The sequence below is a fragment of the Nycticebus coucang genome, chromosome 2 (genome assembly GCF_027406575.1).
Source record: "Nycticebus coucang isolate mNycCou1 chromosome 2, mNycCou1.pri, whole genome shotgun sequence".
NCBI classification, from domain to species: domain Eukaryota; kingdom Metazoa; phylum Chordata; class Mammalia; order Primates; family Lorisidae; genus Nycticebus; species Nycticebus coucang.
In genome coordinates, this window is record NC_069781.1 from 145218294 (window position 1) to 145239004 (window position 20711).

General features: G+C 39.0%; 1 protein-coding gene and 1 pseudogene across 1 annotated transcript in view; both read right to left on the bottom strand.

Annotated features, from left to right (window-relative positions):
• Window positions 1-20711, bottom strand: part of SHCBP1 (SHC binding and spindle associated 1) — a 92676-nt gene that overhangs the window by 32738 nt on the left and 39227 nt on the right. Inside the window, exons 6-9 of the mRNA XM_053582073.1 lie at window positions 15113-15205; window positions 8818-9051; window positions 8562-8727; window positions 8137-8257 (exon numbers count right to left, since the gene is read on the bottom strand). Of these exons, the coding sequence (XP_053438048.1) occupies window positions 8137-8257; window positions 8562-8727; window positions 8818-9051; window positions 15113-15205 (614 nt within the window). The remainder of the gene's footprint in view (window positions 1-8136; window positions 8258-8561; window positions 8728-8817; window positions 9052-15112; window positions 15206-20711) is intronic.
• LOC128579939 (uncharacterized) lies at window positions 12638-12768 on the bottom strand (annotated as a pseudogene).

Genomic DNA, 20711 nt, shown 5'->3' on the forward strand with positions numbered 1-20711 from the left:
CAGAACAACCCCTCCAAGGGACCATGAGGTAGCTACTGCAGAGGATTCCACCTATAAAGAAATGTTAGGAATGACAGAAAGGGATTTTAGAATACACATGATAACAATAATGTAGGAACTTATGGACACAATGAAGGGAACTGCTAATAAAGTGGAAAATAACCAAAAGGAAATCCAAAAACAGAATCAAATAAGAGATGAACGATATGAAGAATACAGAAAGGATATAGCAGAGCTGAAAAAACTGAAGCAGCTCAATTAGGGGACTTAAAGATGCAATGGAAAGTATCAGCAACAGGTTAGACCATGCAGAAGAAAGAATTTCAGAGGTAGAAGACAAAGTTCTTGAGATAACTCAGATAGTAAAAGAGGCAGAAAAGAAGAGAGAGAAAGCAGAACGTGCACTGTCAGAATTATGGGACTCTATGAAGCATTCCAACATATGAGTTATAGGAATCCCAGAAGGAGAAGAAGAATGCCCCAGTGGAATGGAAGCCATACTAGAGAATATTATAAAAGTAAATTTCCCAAATATCACCAAAGATTCTGACACACTGCTTTCAGAGGGATATCGGACTCCAGTTCGCCTCAACTCTAACCGAGCGTCTCGAAGACACATTGTGATCAACCTGTCCAAAGCCCAGACAAAATGAAAGATTCTTCACACTGCCAGGAGTAAGCACCAGTTGACCTACAGGGGCAAATCCATCAGAGTGACCGCAGACTTCTCTAATGAAACCTTCCAAGCAAGAAGACAATGGTCATCTACCTTTAATCTACTTAAACAGAACAATTTGCAGCCGAGAATTTTGTACCCTGCTAAGATAAGCTTTAAAATTGATGGAGAAATCAAATCATTTATGAATATACAAACATTGAGAAAATTCGCCCACAACAAGACCAGCTCTACAGGAAATACTTCAACCTGTTATACACACTGACCACCACAATGGATCAGCAGCAAAGTAAAAACTAAGAAATTAAAGGACAGAACCTAACCTCCACACTGATGCAAAAGATAAAACTAACCAATGGACTCTCATTTTAAAATAAGATGAATAGAACACCACCACACTTATCGATTATCTCAATAAATGTTAATGGCTTGAATTCCCCACTGAAGAGACATAGATTGGCTGACTGGATTAAAAAATACAAGCCATTCATTTGCTGTCTGCAAGAAACACACCTAGCTTCAAAAGACAAATTAAAGCTCCTAGTCAAGCGTTGGAAGACAATTCTTCAGGCAAATGGAATTCAGAAGAAAAGAGGAGTTGCGATCTTATTTTCAGATACATGTGGATTTAAAGCAGCTAAAGTCAAAAAAGACAAAGATGATCACTTTATATTGGTCAAGGGAAAAATACAACAAGAAGACGTTTCAATTCTAAATATTTATGCACCCAATTTAAATCCTCCCAGATTCTTGAAACAGACCTTACTCAGTCTGAGCAATATGATATCCGATAATACCATAATAACAGGGGACTTTAACACTCCTCTTACAGAGCTGGACAGATCCTCTAAACAGAAATTAAACAAAGATATAAGAGATTTAAATGAGACCCTAGAACAACTATGCTTGATAGACGCATATAGAACACTCCATCCCAAAGATAAAGAATACACATTCTTCTCATCACCCCATGGAACATTCTCCAAAATTGAACATATCCTGGGACAAAAAGCAAATATCAACAGAATCAAAAGAATTGAAATTTTACCTTGTATCTTCTCAGACCATAAGGCACTAAGGGTGGAACTCAACTCTATCAAAAACGTTTGAACCCACACAAAGACATGGAAATTAAACAATCTTCTGTTGAATAACAGATGGGTGCAGGAAGAAATAAAACAGGAAATTATTAACTTCCTTGAGCATAACAACAATGAAGATACAAGCTACCAAAACCTGTGAGATACTGCAAAAGCATTTTGAGAGGAAAATTTATCGCTTTAGATGCCTACATTCGAAAAACAGAAAGAGAGCACATCAACAAACTCACAAGCCATCTTATGGAGTTGGAAAAAGAAAAACAATCTAAGCCTAATGTCAGCAGAAGAAATCTCCAAAATCAAATCAGAGATCAATGAAATTGAAAACAAAAGAATCATTCAGAAAATTAATGAAACAAGGAGTTGGTTTTTTGAAAAAATAAATAAAATAGATAAACCATTGGCCAGACTAACGAGGAATAGAAAAGTAAAATCTCTAGTAACCTCAACCAGAAATGATAAAGGGGAAATAACAACTGATCCCACAGAGATACAAGAGATCATCTCTGAATACTACCAAAAACTCTATGCTCAGAAATTTGACAATATGAAGGAAACAGATCAATATTTGGAATCACACCCTCTCCCTAGACTTAGCCAGGAAGAAATAGAGCTCCTGAACAGACCAATTTCAAGCACTGATATTAAAGAAACAATAAAAAATCTTCCAACCAAAAAATGCCCTAGTCCAGATGGCTTCACTCCAGAATTCTATCAAACCTTCAAGGAAGAGCTTATTCCTGTACTGCAGAAATTATTCCAAAAAATTGAGGAAGAAGGAATCTTCCCCCAACACATTCTATGAAGCAAACATCACCCTGATACCAAAACCAGGAAAAGACCCAAACAAAAAGGAGAATTTCAGACCAATCTCACTCATGAATATAGATGCAAAAATTCTCAACAAAATCCTAACCAATAGATTACAGCTTATCATCAAAAAAGTCATACATTATGATCAAGTAGGCTTCATCCCAAGGATGCAAGGCTGGTTTAACATATGCAAGTCCATAAATGTTATTCACCATATTAACACAGGCAAAAATAAAGATCATATGAGCCTCTCAATAGATGCAGAAAAAGCATTTGATAAAATCCAGCATCCTTTTCTAATTAGAACACTGAAGAGTATAGGCATAGGTGGCACATATCTAAAACAGACTGAAGCTATCTATGACAAACCCACAGCTAATATTTTACTGGAGTAAAACTGAAAGCTTTTCCTCTTAAAACTGAAACCAGACAAGGTTGTCCTCTGTCACCTTCACTATTCAACATAATGCTGGAAGTTCTAGCCAATACAATTAGGCAAGACAAGGAAATAAAGGGAATCCAAATGGGAGCAGAGGAGGTCAAACTCTCCCTCTTTGCTGATGACATGATCTTATACTTAGAGAATCCCAAAGACTCAACCACAAGACTCCTACAAGTCATCAAAAAATACAGTAATGTTTCAGGATATAAAATCAACGTCCACAAGTCAGTAGCCTTTGTATATGCCAGTAACAGTCAAGATGAGAAGCTAATTAAGGACACAACTCCCTTCACCATAGTTTCAAAGAAAATGAAATACCTAGGAATATACCTAATGAAGGAGGTGAAGGATCTCTATAAAGAAAATTATGAAATCCTCAGAAAGGAAATAGTAGAGGATTTTAACAAATGGAAGAACACACCATGCTCATGCATGGGCAGAATCAACATTGTTAAAATATCTATACTTCCCAAAGTAATCTACCTATTCAATGCCATTCCTATCAAAATACCAACATTGTACTTTCAAGATTTGGAAAAAATGATTCTGCGTTTTGTATGGAACCAGAAAAAACCCCATATAGCTAAGGCAGTTCTTAGTAATAATGAAAATAAAGCTGGGGGCATCAGCATACAGATTTTAGTCTGTACTACAAAGCCATAGTGCTCAAGACAGCATGGTACTGGCACAAAAATAGTGCCACTTGTCTAGTTCCATAGACACTTGGAATCGAATAGAAAACCAAGAAATGAAACTAACATCTTACAACCACCTAATCTTCGATAAACCAAACAAGAACATAACTTGGGGGAAAGACTCTCTATTCAATAAATGGTGTTGGGAGAACCGGATAGCCACATGTAAAAGACTGAACCTGGACCCACACCTTTCCCAACTCACAAAATTGATTCAAGATGGATAAAGGACTTAAATTTAAGGCATGAAACAATAAAAATCCTCAAAGAAAGCATAGGAAAAACATTGGAAGATACTGGCCTGGGGAAAGACTTCATGAAGAAGACTGCCATGGCAATTGCAACAACAACAAAAATAAACAAATGGGACTTCATTAAACTGAAAAGCTTCTGTACAGCCAAGGAGACAACAAGCAAAGCAAAGAGACAACCTACACAATGGGAAAGAACATTTGCATATTTTCAAAGCTTGATAACTAGGATCTATACAGAACTCAAATTAATCCACATGAAAAAAGCCAACAATCCCATATATCAATGGGCAAGAGACATGAATAGGACCTTCTCTAAAGAACACAGACGAATGGCTTACATATGAAAAAATGTTCGTCATCCCTATATATTAGAGAAATGCAAATCAAAACCACCCTGCGATACCATCTAACCCCAGTGAGAATGGCCCACATCACAAAATCTCAAAACTGCAGATGCTGGTGTGGATGTGGAGAGAAGGGAACACTTTTACACTGCTGGTGGGACTGCAAAGTAGTACAATCTTTCTGGAAGGAAGTATGGAGAAACTTCAAAGCACTCAAGCTAGACCTCCCATTTGATCCTGCAATCCCATTACTGGGCATCTACCCAGAAGGAAAAAAATCCTTTTATTATAAGGACACTTGTACTAGACTGTTTATTGCAGCTCAATTTACAATCGCTAAAATATGGAAACAGCCTAAATGCCCACCAACCCAGGAATGGATTAACAAGCTGTGGTATATGTATACCATGGAACACTATTCAGCTATTAAAAAAAACGGAGACTTTACATCCTTCATATTAACCTGGATGGAAGTGGAAGACATTATTGTTAGTAAAGCATCACAAGAATGGAGAAGCATAATCCTATGTACTCAATTTTGATATGAGGACAATTAATGACAATTAAGGTCATGGAGAGGGGAGGAAAAGCAGAAAGAGGGACGGAGGGAGATGGGTGGGGCCTTGGTGTGTGCCACACCTTCTGGGGGCAAGACATGATTGCAAGAGGGACTTTACCTAACAATTGCAATCAGTGTAACCTGGCTTATTGTACCCTCAATGAATCCCCAACAATAAAAAAAAGAAAATCAGATCTTTATAAATCTTTTTTTGTTGGGCAGCACCAGTGGCTCAGTGAGTAGGGCACCCGCCCCATATACCAAGGGTGATGGGTTTGAACCTGGCCCCAGCTAAACTGCAACAAAAAAGTAGCTGGGCATTGTGGCGGGCGCCTCGGGAGGCTGAGGCAAGAGAATCACCTAAGCACAAAAGCTGGAGGCTGCTGTGAGCTATGTCGCTATAGCACTCTACCAAGGGCGACAAAGTGAGACTCCATCTGTCTCTAAAAAAAAAATAAAATAAAATCTTTTTTTGTTGTTTTTTGAGACAGAGTCTCAAGCTGTCATCCTGGGTAGATTGCAGTGACATCCTAGCTCAACCTCCAATTCTTGGGCTCAAGTGATCCTCTTGCCTCAGTTTTTCTTTTTTTCTATTTTTAGTAGAGATGGGGTCTTGATTTTGCTCAGGCTGGTCTCAAACTTGTGAGCTCAAGCAATCCACCCACCTCAGCCTCCCAGGGGTGGTGGCAAGCCCCCAGCCAGATCTGTATAAATGTTAACTAAACTGTTAACGCAGACTGAGCATCTGGATGGGCTTACAATACTTGGACTATCGGAAAATCAAAGAAGTTCTTGACTTTCATGGTAAGACAGAACTACATAGACAAAGCCACAAGTAGGAAATAACTCTCATTGTCTGGAGAAATGAGTCTTTGAGTAAATGAGAGTGTTAGTAATAACAGCATTAAACAGGCAAAGCCTCAGAATTCATTTATACTCTAAGAGAGTGGCTAAGACTCTGGGGTCCCAGAGAAGGCACGAGGACCACACACACTGGGACACAGCCCATGAGGACTCGGGGTGACTGCGTCACAGTAAGTTCATTTTGGTTTTGTGTATGTCTGCCTGCACTTTGCATATCTTCCACAATAACCATTGTTTATTTATCAGAAAATTAAAAATATGGAAGAAAAACAGATTTTATACAAATTATGTATTCTTATCAATTTAAAACCAAAACCATCACCTATGAGGGAGTGAATGGATTTTCTAAACAAGACAAGACCTACTGTAATATACTGTTGACACTCTGTACATAGTAGGTACTCAATACATCTCTCACTGGAACTGTTAGCTATAGATCACTATTGGATACGCTTCGATCTCACCCATGAACAAGTACTCCTCGTATTCATACAGGAGATACCATCTAATTCCCCAATTCTCAGAATCTCCTTCTGTGAAGTGTAAAATTGACCTTAATTTGCTATCAGAATTTTATGTGGCTATTTATGACATGCTGGCAATTACATTATAACCTCCTCACCAATCTAGGAAGAATTCTTATCCACCAGACAATCTATAATATCAATGTTATTTTCACTATGCCAAAAAATAAAGTGTTTTCATTGCAGTGATTTATCCTGCACATGTGTTATTTATACAGATAAATAACAGAAATCAGATAATGGAGAGGAAAAAGAACAAAATTACACACATAAAACAAAAAAGGGGGTGAGATGAGGTACTAGTGAACAGCAGGAAATTAAACTGCCAATCCTTGCTTGCATTAAGAAGTTTTGACAAGGGCAGCGCCCGTAGTTCAATGGTTACGGTGCTGGCTGGTGGGTTCAAACCTGGCCAGGGCCAACTAAAACAATGAAAACTGCAAAAACCAAAAAAAAAAAAAAAATAGCCAAGAGTTGTAGCAGGCACCTATAGTCCCAGCTACTTAGGAGGCTGAGGCACGAGAATTGCTTACGCCCAAGAGGTTGCTGTGAGCTGTGACACCACAGCACTCTACCCGGAGCGACAGCTTGAGACTCTTTCTTGAAAAAAGGAAAAAAAAAAAAAAAATAGCTGGGCGTTGTGGCAGGCACCTATAGTCCCAGCTACATGGGAGGCTGAGGCAAGAGAATCACTTAAGCCCAAGAGTTTGAGTGCTCTGACGCCACAGCACTCTACCAAGGGTGACATAGACTCTGTCTCAAAAAAAAAAAAAAGAAGTTGTTTTGACAAGATAAATCATGCAGCTTAAGCAATTTCCGAACAGCTGCGCAAGTCCCAAAATGATATACCATTTTCTGCTTTACAAGCTTTATTGCTAACTTGAAATTGTTCTAGTAAATAGGTGAATGGGTACACTTAAATTTCACATGTTATGGAAATACACAAGACCAAGATGAACAATTGTAAAGTAACCTAAATTTAGAAATCATTCTAAATGAACAATAAGATTGTAACTGCTAAAAAGTTATTTTCTTTTTTCTTTCTTAGAGAAAGAGTCTCACTTTATTACCCTTGGTAGAGTGCCATGGCATCACGGCTCACAACAACCTCCAGCTCTTGGGCTTACGCAATTCTCTTGCCTTATCCTCCCAAGTAGCTGGGACTACAGGCGCCCGCCATAATGCCCAGCTATTTTTTATTGCAGTTTGGCCGGGGCCAGGTTTGAACCCGCCACCCTCGGTATATGGGGCTGGCGCTCTACTCACTGAGCCACAGGTCCTTGACCCTAAAAAGTTATTTTCATAGATTCTTCAACATTAATGTTTTCAAAAGTATACTTACATCAAGATACAAAGCATAGCATTTGTGACTTATCAAGCTTTTATAAGATTTAGATAATTTTTAGGTACCAATCTCAAATTAAATGCCCTTAATGATATTTCTCACAAAAAACAGGTGAAATTTGAAATAGAACCACAACAACAAAACTGTGCACAAAGCTATCCACAACATACTCTAAAAGTACAAAACTAAGTATCACTAAAATTGTTAAAAATTCTGCTGGAAATATCTTTTAAATACTTTAGGATTCAGATTTCCTTCACATAAACTACTTAATAATCTGGAAAAACTAAACTATTCTTCCCAATAGTTTTTTGGGAAGTGTCCCTAAGAACATCTTCCCAATATAGATACTGCTATACAAAACCATAAGACAAGTCATTCAAACCCTGGGTCACTTCCCTTTAACCTTTCAATAACCTTAATGTTTCCAAGCAACCCATTTTAAATCACACAGGCTGAAATCACATTCTTGGAGCTTCAACAAGACAGATGATTTACTTATTTATATTTCCATACTCACCTTCCAACTCAATGGAGTCAGCAATGGAGAACGTGCCATGTACCATGTACTGGCCAGGACAAACAATAACAGTGTCACCTTCATAGCAGGCATTTATAGCAGACAACGGATCCCTATGGAACTAGAAAACAACAACATACTGCAAATAGACACCTCCTCAAAGCTATGTGAATGTTAGGCTAGGTGCCTTCATGCCTCACTTTGAAAAGAGACCCAGAACTGCATATTGAAGTATCTCCTCTGACACTGCACAGCATGTGTGTGCTAGGTAAGGACTACAGCTAAACATCTCTTTAGCTGTAGTCCTTACCTGCCATTTCCCATTTCACAGAAAACCATCTCTCAGTAAACACTTTGTAGAAATCATGAAAACCTGGGAAGAATAAAAACAAATGAGCCGCCTGGAGGGAGAAAGTCTCCTTTACCTGAATTTCTGTTTCCTCATAAGGCTCCTGGCAGAGCCTGTCGCTGAGCAGGGCCCTCAGCAGGCCGGTCCTCATGGCAGAAGAGACCACATGGGTGACCTTCTGACCACCTGGACGAACGCCTTTTGCTTGTATATTAGAATTCTTCTGATAACCAAATACGTACCTTAAAGACAACAAACAGAGCTACCAGTGTTCAGTAAGGCAGCTGGTAAGGACAGACACTAGCTAGCTAAGATAAGAGGGACACACGTACCTCAACAAAGGATTCTCGATGAGCTTTAGCTTTTGTTTCAGCTGTTCCATCTCAGAATACAGTTTTAACCCTTCCACCATGGAGATATTCTCCTGCTCGGAGTCAGAGTTACAATTTGATAAACTGCTTCTCAGATTTAAAAATTTCCTGTAACTCTCCTCACACTGAGACAATAGATTGCGGTAGTCAACAACAAGTCCTGAGGGAACACGGTCTTCAAGAATGTCATAATGCCTGAAAGTTTAAAAGCACATTGAAATCCATTGCCTTTCAGGTACATTTTCCCATCATTAAGAAAGCCAATTTAGGCTGAGCGCCCATAGCTCAGTGGTTAGGGCACCAGACACATACACCGGGGCTAACAGGTTGGAATCAGGCCCGGGCCTGCTAAACAACAGTGACCAAAAAAAATAGCTGGGCATTGTGGGGGGTGCCTGTAGTCCCAGCTACTTGGGAGAGTGAGGCAAGAGAATAGCTTAAGCCCAAGGGTTTGAGGTTGCTGTGAGCTGTGACACCACAGCACTCTACCCAGGGCAACAGCTTGAGACTCTTCCTCAAAAAAAAAAAAAAAAAAAATCCCATTTAATCCTCAAAGACCCCATAAGAAAAATGTTTTCTAGTATATAACTCAGGCACACACTAAGTCTTTCTGAGAGCACTCTAAGTGGAAACTCTTGAAAAGTTTGAAGCACTATTTCATTCAGGCCACTAATTTTTTCTTCTTTGGAGGAGTTATTTTTCAACTTAGATTAAGCATGTGTGCTATAGAAACAGTGAAATTATGTTACATAATTTGTAATTATAATACAAATGATAAGAAATCCTTTTCTTCTCATATATTAGATTCAAAAATCTTAAGAAATTGGGGGCTCACACCTGTAAGCCTAGCACTCTGGGAGGCTGAGGCAGGAGGATCACTTGATCTCAGGAATTGGAGACCAGCCTGAGCAAGAGCCAGATCCCATCTCTACTAAAAATAGAAAAATAAGCTGAGTGTCATACAGCACATCTATAGTCCCAGCCACACCTGGGAGGGAAGGGTAGGAGGAGGATCACTTGAACCCAGGAGTGTGAGATTACAGTGGACTATGATAATGCCATTGCACTCAATGCAGGGCGACAGAGTGAGACTTTGTCTCAAACAAAAAAAAAGAAAGATAGAAATGGGTGGCAGGGAGTGAGAGTAAGGAGGGAAGCATCTCAAATTGTTTCACCACAATGTTTAAGATTACCATATTTATAGGACCAAATATTAAAAATGATTGGCCAGGCATGGTGGCTCATGCTTATAATCCTAGTACTCTGGGAAGCCGAGGCAGGTGGATTGCTCAAGCTCCCAAGTTCGAGACCAGCCTGAACAAAAGAAAGACCCTGTCTCTACTAAAATAGAAAAACTGAGGCAAGAGGATCACTTGAGCCCAAGAGTTGGAGGTTACTGTGAACTATGACACTATGGCACTCTACCCAGGGCAACAGCTTGAGACTCTGTCTCAAAAAAAAAAAAAAAAAAAAGAAATGATTCAAATCATCTATCTGTCCTTACATTTAAAGCACGATGGCACAAAATTCTGCTGAACATGTCTTCAAAAAGATAATTGGAGAATCTCAAAAACATAAGCCTTTGAAATTCTGAGGAAAATAAAGGTGTCATTACTAAACTAGAGCATGATTCAAACAAAATAGGTAGGTAATACACAACCTTATTAGCACTTTAAAATTGTTAATGTATACACCTTCTCAAATATAAAGACAGAACAAAAAGTATTTCTAGATGTAATAAAATAATTTATAAATGTACAATCAAGTTGACAGATAAAATTAATGGATTTGAAAATAAAGGGCAATTTTACTGTCATTACCTATATTTTAAATAATTGCTTTGGGGGCAGCACCTGTGACTCAGTGGGTAGGGCACCGGCGCCATATAACGAGGGTTGTGGGTTCAAACCGGGCCCCGGCCAAACTGCAACAAAAAATAGCTGGGCATTGTGGCAGACGCCTGTAGTCCCAGCTACTCGGGAAGCTGAGGCAAGAGAATCACCTAAGCCCAGGAGTTGGAGGTTGCAGTGAGCTGTGATGCCACAGCACTCTACCAAGGGCGATAAAGTGAGACTGTCTCTATAAAAATAATAATAATTGCTTTGGGCTGGGTACAGTAGCTCACATCGGGTGTGACAGGTGCCTGTAGTCCCAGCTATTTGGGAATCTGAGCCAAGAGGATCACTTGAGTCCAAGAATTTGAGGTTGCTGTGAGTTGTGACATAGTGAAATTTTGTCTCAAAAAAAAAAAATAATAATAATAATAGGCTTTGCACCTGTAGCTCAGCAGCTAGGTCACCAGCCACATACACCGGGGCTGGCAGGTTTGAACCTGGCCCAGGCCTGCTAAATAACAATGACAACAACAACAACAAAATAGCCGGATGTTGCGGTAGGTGCCTGCAGTCTCAGCTACTCAGGAGGCTGAGGCAAGAGGACCACGGCACTCTACCAAAGGTTACAAAGTGAGACTGTGTCTCAAATAAATAAAAAATAAATAAATAAACTTAGTCACGTTCTGAATAAGACAAAGAATAAAACCCAGAACTGCATGCGAAGCAAATTTACATAAAATTATGGTGAACACTCAAATAATATTTAAAATAAATAAAAATAAAATTTTTCCTTTTTTTCAAGTAAATAGGTGAAGCTTGAAAAGCAAAGCTTTTATCTCCTTTAGTTAATCCACACTCACTTAAAGGTACACAAGCTGGGCAGGCAAGGTGGCTCACATCTGTAATCCCATCACCTTGGGAGGCATAGGAGGGAGAATTGCTTGAGCTCAGGAGTTCAAGACTTGCCTGAGCGAGAGTTAGACCCCGACTCATTAAAAAAAAATGAAAAACCCAGCCAGATGCCATGGTGAGCACCTGTAATCCCGGCAGCTTCCTGAGGCAGCAGGATGCCATATCCCAAGTCTGAGGTTGTAGTGAGCTACAACGCCATTGTACTCTGCTCAGGGCAGAGTGTGGGACTGTGTCTCAATGACAACAACAAAAGGCAAGGAAATAAAAAGAAAAAAATTTTAAAAAATAAAGATATTCTAGAAATCTACTTTGTAAACAAGAAATTGGGGACCAAACCACTGGTCTATTAAGTTGTAAAGATTATGACTCAAATTATAAAATAAGTTTCTTAGCATTTCCAATACCCATACTAGCTGGCTTATTTCTTCTTATTATAATGAAAAGCAATGTAGACTAGAAGCAATGTACCAGCACCAGTTCTGAAGCAGTGTGTTTAAATTAGAAAGGAAAAGCATTTAGTGCACAGTGCTAAGTCAAGAATATGGTTTGACTCCAAATGTTGCCTGTAGCAAGCTCTGCTCCTATCTTAATAAAGAATCTGCCCATACTTCATAGCATTCCAGTCTCCCATCAGCATCACAGTCTGCTTTCCATAACTAAGGACAATTCCTCCCTTCCACTTTCTCATCTCCCTGACATACAAGGTATGTAAATCATTCTTCTTGTTAGTATATACAAGGTTGTCAGAATACAATGGGTTTTTTTGAGATAGAGTTTCATTTTGTTGCCCTAGGTAGAGTGCTGTAATGTCATAGCTCACAGCAACATCAAACTCTTGGGTTCAAGCGATCCTGTTGCCTCAGCCTCCAGAGTAGCTGAGACTACCAGTGCCCACCACAATGCCTGGCTATTTTTAGAGACAGGGGTCTCGCTCTAGCTCAGGCTGGTCTTGAACCTGTGAGGTCAGACAATTCACCCACATCGGCCACCCAGAGTGCTAGGAATACAGGCGTGAGCCACCACATCCAGCCTAGAATACAATTTTTTTCCAAGTAAAGACCAAATTTGCAGATACACACAAAACTCAGCTGTCGTAGCATTCTATTAGCAATAATCACGCCTCGGATAAACCTCATTGGCTACGATACTGCCACTGCGCAAAGCTGTCGTAGCATTCTACTTCAATCACCACTCTTGTAGCTCAAGTGGCTAAGGCACCAGCCACATACACCATAGCTGGCGGGTTCAAATCTGGCAATGACAATGACAACTACAACCAAAAAATAGCCGGCTACTGTGGCAGGTGCCTGCAGACCCAGCTACTCAGGAGGTTGAGGCAAGAGAATTGCTTGGGCCCAGGAGATGGAGGTTGCTGTGAGCTGTGACACCACAGCACTCTACCCAGGGCAATAGCTTGAGGCTCTGTTTCAAAAAAAAAATAAATAATAATAAAAATAAATAAAAAAGCAAGTGGATCGGGCAGCGCCTGTGGCTCAGTGAGTAGGGCGCTGGCCCCATATGCCGAGGGTGGCGGGTTCAAACCCAGCCCCGGCCAAACTGCAACAAAAAATAGCCGGGCGTTGTGGCGGGCACCTGTAGTCCCAGCTGCTTGGGAGGCTGAGGCAAGAGAATCGCGTAAGCCCAAGAGTTAGAGGTTGCTGTGAGCTGTGTGACGCCACGGCACTCTACCCGAGGGCGGTACAGTGAGACTCTGTCTCTACATAAAAAAAAAAAAAAAAGCAAGTGGATCAAATCTAGAAAATATTCAACCTTATTGAAATTCTGAGATTTCATTGAATACATTATGGGAAAATAGGAAATGCACAATGGAAAAGTCAGAAAAGCTAAATAGCAATCACAATCAATGTATGAAGAGCTGAAATCAGACAGACATAATTCTAAACCAGGGAGGATCATTAACCAGGCTTTTATGTATTTTTTATTATTATTTACTATTTAAAACATATAAATCGAATTGGGTTTCACAAAAATGTAAAGGCTTACTCCCTTAGCTTATACAGTCAAATCATCTTTCACAAAGGGAAAAATATTACCTTCCCCAATTTGTTTAGGGTGTTAGTTATATTCTTATGCTTATCACATCCTTGCCTATTGGATTATGGCTCACTAATACAAGAAAAAAGGTTTTAGACCATCTAGTGGAAAGAGAAATGCCACATTGAATAAAGTCAGTAGAATAACTACTTATTTGGGGATTGCATGTTTAATTTTCATATTTTTGTATGGAAGGGGTTTTGTCTACCAAAATTTGATAAATTATTAATAGAAGAATGAGTTCAAGTATTTTGAAATTTTTTATTCACCACCAATATTAACTATTTTCATCTATTTGTCAAATAAAATTTAAGGCAAGAGCTTGACTAAACATCCTGAGATATATCTGTTAGTTTAACCTAAATATAATTTACTATAGAAATTTAGAGAAAAGCCATATACCTTTAAAAGTATTCTTTTATTTATTTATTTTCTTTTTTGAAACAGAGTCTCCCTATGTTGCCCTCGGTAGAATGCCGTGGTATCACATCTCACAGCAACCTCAAACACTTGGGTTTAAGTGATTCTCTTACCTCAGCCTCCCAAGTAGCTGGGACTACAGGTGCACACCACAACGCCTGGCTATTTTTTTGTTGTAGTTGTCATTGTTCAGCAGGCCCAGGTGGGTTTTGAACCCGTCAGCCCTGGTGTATGTGGCCAGCACCCTAACCACTGAGCTACAGGCACCAAGCCTAAAAGTATCATTTTAAAAATAAACAGTCATGGCTCGGCGCCCATAGCACAGTGGTTATGGCACCAGCCACATACACCGAGGCTGCTGGGTTTGTACCCAGCCCAGGTCAGCTAAACAACAATAACTGAAACAAAAAATATAGGCGGGCACCTGTAGTCCCAGCTACTTGGGAGGCTAAGGCAAGAGAATCGCTTAAGCCCAAAAGTTTGAGGTTGCTGTGAGCTGTGACACCACAGCACTCTATCAGGGCAACAAAGTGAGACTCTGTCTCAAAAAAAACTAAAAATAAACAGTTGCATACCACTGAGGGGTCAGGGGTTTGTGTGTTCTGTTATCCTCTGAAACAAATTCTATACAAAACAAAACATCAGTGGGGTCAGTCCCTGACCTCCCATTTGGGTTATGACTGTTTTAACCAAAAAAGTCTTCTATAATTTAAGTAATTCCAATTTTCAAATAATTGTCTTTGAATTTAACAAAGGACTTTTAACATACTGGCTCAACAGAATTTTCCTCAGATTTAAAAAACAGTGAACTGTTAACTTAGATGTTCTTCAACTCCTTGCTGTTAGATTCAGTCTAGAAACACTAACAGCATGTGTGTGTGGACTTGTCCAAGTTCCATTTAATAACCTGTTGAGGGGTTGTACTATTTGTATTGTCTATTTCTCTCTAGGGGACCCTGGAGTATGTATCTTACACAGGTAAAATTAAAACATGGATTTTTCTAACATGTATAAAGTCAATAACAAATACTTACAATCTCAAACGAGGCTCAACACATCTGACAAAATAATCGTACTCATCCTCCTCCTCTTCATCCCAACTCCTCCAAATGTTTTGGTAGAAAAATCTACAAAAGAACTTAGTATCATTCGAATTCAATCACTGGCTCAAAATGTCAGGATTTGGAAGGGATAAGAGCTAATATTACTCATAATATTCTCAGAGAATGTTGCATGTTTTCTATGGTCAATACTCAAGTCATCCAAGAAAGAGACCCTCTCTAGATCCTCTAGAGAAGTTTTTCCATGTTAGTTAGGATTTTCTTTTTAGTAGAACTGTTTCTTCACTACCAGTAACTGGGTGAGTGCCATTTAGTGAGACAGAAAAGACCAGGAGAGAACAGGTTTGGGATTGAAGATAAAGAGTTCTGTTTTTCAGGGTGGTGCCTGTGGCTCAGTGAGTAGGGCGCCAGCCCCTTATACTGACAGTGGCAGGTTTGAATCCGGCTTGGGCCAAACTGCAACAAAAAATTGCCAGCTTTGTGGCGGGTGCCTATAGTCCCAGCTACTCAGGAGGCTGAGGCAAGAGAATCGCCTAAACCCAAGAGTTGGAGGTTGCAGTGAGCTGTGTGATGCCACAGCACTCTACTGAGGGCGATAAAGTAAGACTGTGACTCTACAAAAAAATAATAAGAGTTCTGTTTTCACCATGTTCATGTCTGGGTGCTTTTTTGACCTCTAGGTTAGTGATGTCAGGTCTGCAGATGAACATACAAGCCCAAGTGCAAGCAAGGGATAGTCAGGGCTAGAGGTGCTACTCTGGGAGCTGTCAACACATGGATGGCAGTAAAGCAACAGATGAGGTCATCCAGGGATGTAACATGAAGCAGTGGTTCTCAACCATGGCTGCATATCAGACTCCCAGGAATGCTTTAAAAATTGATTCCCTATCCCAGCCCAATACATCAGAATCTCTTGGGAGAGGGAAGAACAGGATCCACATTGTTTTAAAGCTCCCAAGTGATTTAATCATTTTTTTTAATTGTGTAAAACTCAAATATAGACAAGATCAGAGAAAACAGGAGCATAAATAGTATGTATCCATCACCCAGTTTCAACAATTATCTACTCATGGGCAATCTTATTCCATCCTCCCACCCACTTACCCTCTGCTCTTCTCCCAAACCATCCTCACACTAGAGTATTTTGAAGCAAATCTCAGATAATTCAAATCATAGTATGTATCTCAAAACAACTTTATACAGATACAGCTTTAGTTCCCTCATATTATCAAACATCCAATGTTCAAATTTCCCTAATTATACCTTTTGGTGTTGTTGACCTGTTCAAATCAGTGTCAGCCACAAACCAGTAGGTCAGAGACCCCCACCTGCTGCTGTCTTGTGTTTGTGTGTTCTGTTGTTTCATAAAAACAAACACACAAAACATGGGGAGGGTGTTAACTGCTGTATTTAATTAATATATCTCTTAAATCACTTTTATTCTATATATTACGTTACTTTTTCCTTATAATTTATTTATTTATTTTTTTATTGTTGGGGATTCATTGAGGGTACAATAAGCCAGGTTACATTGATTGCAATTGTTAGGAAAAGTCCCTCTTGCAATCATGTCTTGCCCCCATAAAGTGTGACACATACCAAGGCCCCACCCCCCTCCCTCCGTCCCTCTTTCTGCTTCCCCCCCATAACCATAATTGTCATTAATTATCCTCATATCAAAATTGAGTACATAGGATTCATGCTTCTCCATTCTTGTGATGCTTTACTAAGAATAATGTCTTCCACGTCCATCCAAGTTAATACGAAGGACGTAAAGTCTCCATTTTTTTAATGGCTGAATAGTATTCCATGGTATACATATACCACAGCTTGTTAATCCATACCTGGGTTGGTGGGCATTTAGGCTGTTTCCATATTTTGGCGATTGTAAATTGAGCTGCAATAAACAGTCTAGTACAAGTGTCCTTATGATAAAAGGATTTTTTTCCTTCTGGGTAGATGCCCAGTAATGGGATTGCAGGATCAAATGGGAGGTCTAGCTTGAGTCCTCTGAGGTTTCTCCATACTTCCTTTCAGAAAGGTTGTACTAGTTTGCACTCCCACGAGCAGTGTAAAAGTGTTCCCTTCTCTCCACATCCACGCCAGCATCTGCAGTTTTGAGATTCTGTGATGTGGGCCATTCTCACTGGGCTTAGATGATATCTCAGGGTTGTTTTGATTTGCATTTCTCTCATATATAGAGATGATGAACATTTTTTCATGTGTTTGTTAGCCATTCGTCTGTCATCTTTAGAGAAAGTTCTATTCATGTCTCTTGCCGATTGATATATGGGATTGCTGGCTTTTTTCATGTGGATTAATTTGAGTTCTCTATAGATCCTAGTTATCAAGCTTTTGTCTGATTGAAAATATGCAAATAACCTTTCCCATTGTGTAGGTTGTCTATTTGCTTTGGTTATTGTCTCCTTAGCTGTACAGAAGCTTTTCAGTTTAATGATGTCCCATTTGTTTATTTTTGTTGTTGTTACAATTGCCATGGCAGTCTTCTTCATGAAGTCTTTCCCCAGGCCAATATCTTCCAGTGTTTTTCCTATGATTTCTTCCAGGATTTTTATTGTTTCATGCCTTAAATTTAAGTCCTTTATCCATCTTGAATCAATTTTTGTGAGTGGGGAAAGGTGTGGGTCCAGTTTCAGTCTTTTACATGTAGACATCCAGTTCTCCCAAAACCATTTATTGAATAGAGAGTCTTTCCCCCAAGGTATGTTCTTGTTTGGTTTATCAAAGATTAGGTGGTTGTAAGATGTTACTTTCATTTCTTGGTTTTCTATTCGATTCCAAGTGTCTATGTCTCTGTTTTTGTGCCAGTCCCATGCTGTATTGACCACTATGGCTTTGTAGTACAGACTAAAATCTGGTATGCTGATGCCCCCAGCTTTATTTTCATTACTAAGAACTGCCTTAGCTATATGGAGTTTTATCTGGTTCCATACAAAACGCAGAATCATTTTTTCCAAATCTTGAAAGTACAATGTTGGTATTTTGATAGGAATGGAATTGAATAGGTAGATTACTTTGGGAAGTATAGATATTTTAACAATGTTGATTCTGCCCATGCATTAGCATGGTGTGTTCTTCCATTTGTTAAAATCCTCTGCTATTTCCTTTCTGAGGATTTCATAATTTTCTTTATAGAGATCCTTCACCTCCTTCATTAGGTATATTCCTAGGTATTTCATTTTCTTTGAAACTATGGTGAAGGGAGTAGTGTCCTCAATTAGCTTCTCATCTTGACTGCTATTGGTGTATACAAAGGCTACTGACTTCTGGACATTGATTTTATATCCTGAAACATTACTGTATTTTTTGATGACTTCTAGGAATCTTGTGGTTGAGTCTTTGGGGTTCTCTAAGTATAAGATCATGTCGTCAGCAAAGAGGCAGAGTTTGACCTCCTCTGCTCCCATTTGGATTCCCTTTATTTCCTTATCTTGCCTAATTGTATTGGCTAGAACTTCCAGCACTACGTTGAATAGTAAAGGTGACAGAGGACAACCTTGTCTGGTTCCAGTTCTAAGAGGAAAAGCTTTCAGTTTTACTCCATTCAGTAAAATATTGGCTGTGGGTTTGTCATAGATAGCTTCAATCAGTTTCAGAAATGTGCCACCTATGCCTATACTCTTCAGTGTTCTAATTAGACAAGGATGCTGGACTTTATCAAATGCTTTTTCTGCATCTATTGAGAGGATCATGTGATCTTTATTTTTGCCTCTATTAATATGGTGGATAATGTTTATGGACTTCCATATGTTAAACCAGCCTTGCATCCCTGGGATGAAGCCTACTTGATCGTGATGAATGACTATTTTGATGATAAGCTGTAATCTATTGGTTAGGATTTTGTTGAGAATTTTTGCATCTATATTCATGAGTGAGATTGGTCTGAAATTCTCCTTTTTGTTTGGGTCTTTTCCTGGTTTTGGTATCAGGGTGATGTTTGCTTCATAGAATGTGTTGGGGAAGATTCCTTCTTCCTCAATTTTTTGGAATAATTTCTGCAGTACAGGAATAAGCTCTTCCTTGAAGGTTTGATAGAATTCTGGAGTGAAGCCATCTGGACCAGGGCATTTTTTGGTTGGAAGATTTTTTATTGTTTCTTTGATCTCAGTGCTTGAAATTGGTCTGTTCAGGAGCTCTATTTCTTCCTGGCTGAGTCCAGGGAGGGGGTGTGATTCCAAATATTGATCCATTTCTTTCACATTGTCAAATTTCTGGGCATAGAGTTTCTGGTACTATTCAGAGATGATCTCTTGTATCTCTGTGGGATCAGTTGTTATTTCCCCTTTATCATTTCTGATTGAGGTTACTAGAGATTTTACTTTTCTATTCCTCGTTAGTCTGGCCAATGGTTTATCTATTTTATTTATTTTTTCAAAAAACCAACTCCTTGTTTCATTAATTTTCTGAATGATTCTTTTGTTTTCAATTTCATTGATCTCTGATTTGATTTTGGATGTTTCTTTTCTTCTACTGAGTTTAGGCTTAGATTGTTCTTTTTCCAATTCCATAAGATCTATTGTGAGATTGTTGATGTGCTCTCTTTCTGTTTTTCGAATGTAGGCATCTAAAGTGATGAATTTTCCTCTCAAAACTGCTTTTGCAGTATCCCACAGGTTTTGGTAGCTTGTGTCTTCATTGTTGTTATGCTCAAGGAAGTTAATGATTTCCTGTTTTATTTCTTCTTGCACCCATCTGTTATTCAACAGAAGATTGTTTAATTTCCATGCCTTTGGGTGGGGTCAAGCATTTTTGTTAGAGTTGAGTTCCACCTTTAGTGCCTTATGGTCTGAGAAGATACAAGGTAAAATTTCAATTCTTTTGATTCTGTTGATATTTGTGTCCCAGGATATGATCAATTTTGGAGAATGTTCCATGGGGTGATGAGAATTCTTTATCTTTGGGATGGAGTGTTCTATATGAGTCTATCAAGCACAGTTGTTCTAGGGTCTCATTTAAATCTCTTATATCCTTGTTTAATTTCTGTTTAGAGGATCTGTCCAGCTCTGTTAAGATCCCCTGTTATTATGGTATTATCAGATATCATATTGCTCAGACTGAGTAAGGTCTGTTTTTAGAATCTGGGAGCATTTAAATTGGGTGCATAAATATTTAGAATTGAAATGTCTTCTTGTTGTATTTTTCCCTTGACCAATATAAAGTGACCATCTTTGTCTTTTTTGACTTTAGTTGCTTTAAATCCACATGTATCTGAAAATAAGATTGCAGCTCCTCTTTTCTTCTGAATTTTATTTGCCTGAAAAATTGTCTTCCAACCCTTGACTCGGAGCTTTAATTTGTCTTTTGAAGCCAGGTGTGTTTCTTGCAGACAGCAAATGGATGGCTTGTGTTTTTTAATCCAGTCAGCCAATCTATGTCTCTTCAGTGGGGAATTCAAGCCATTAACATTTATTGAGATAATTGATAAGTGTGGTAGTATTCTATTCGTCTTATTTTGTGAGAGTCCATTGGTTAGTTTTATCTTTTGCATGAGTGTGGAGGTTAGGTTCTGTCCTTTAATTTCTGAGTTCTTACTTTGCTGCTGATCCATTGT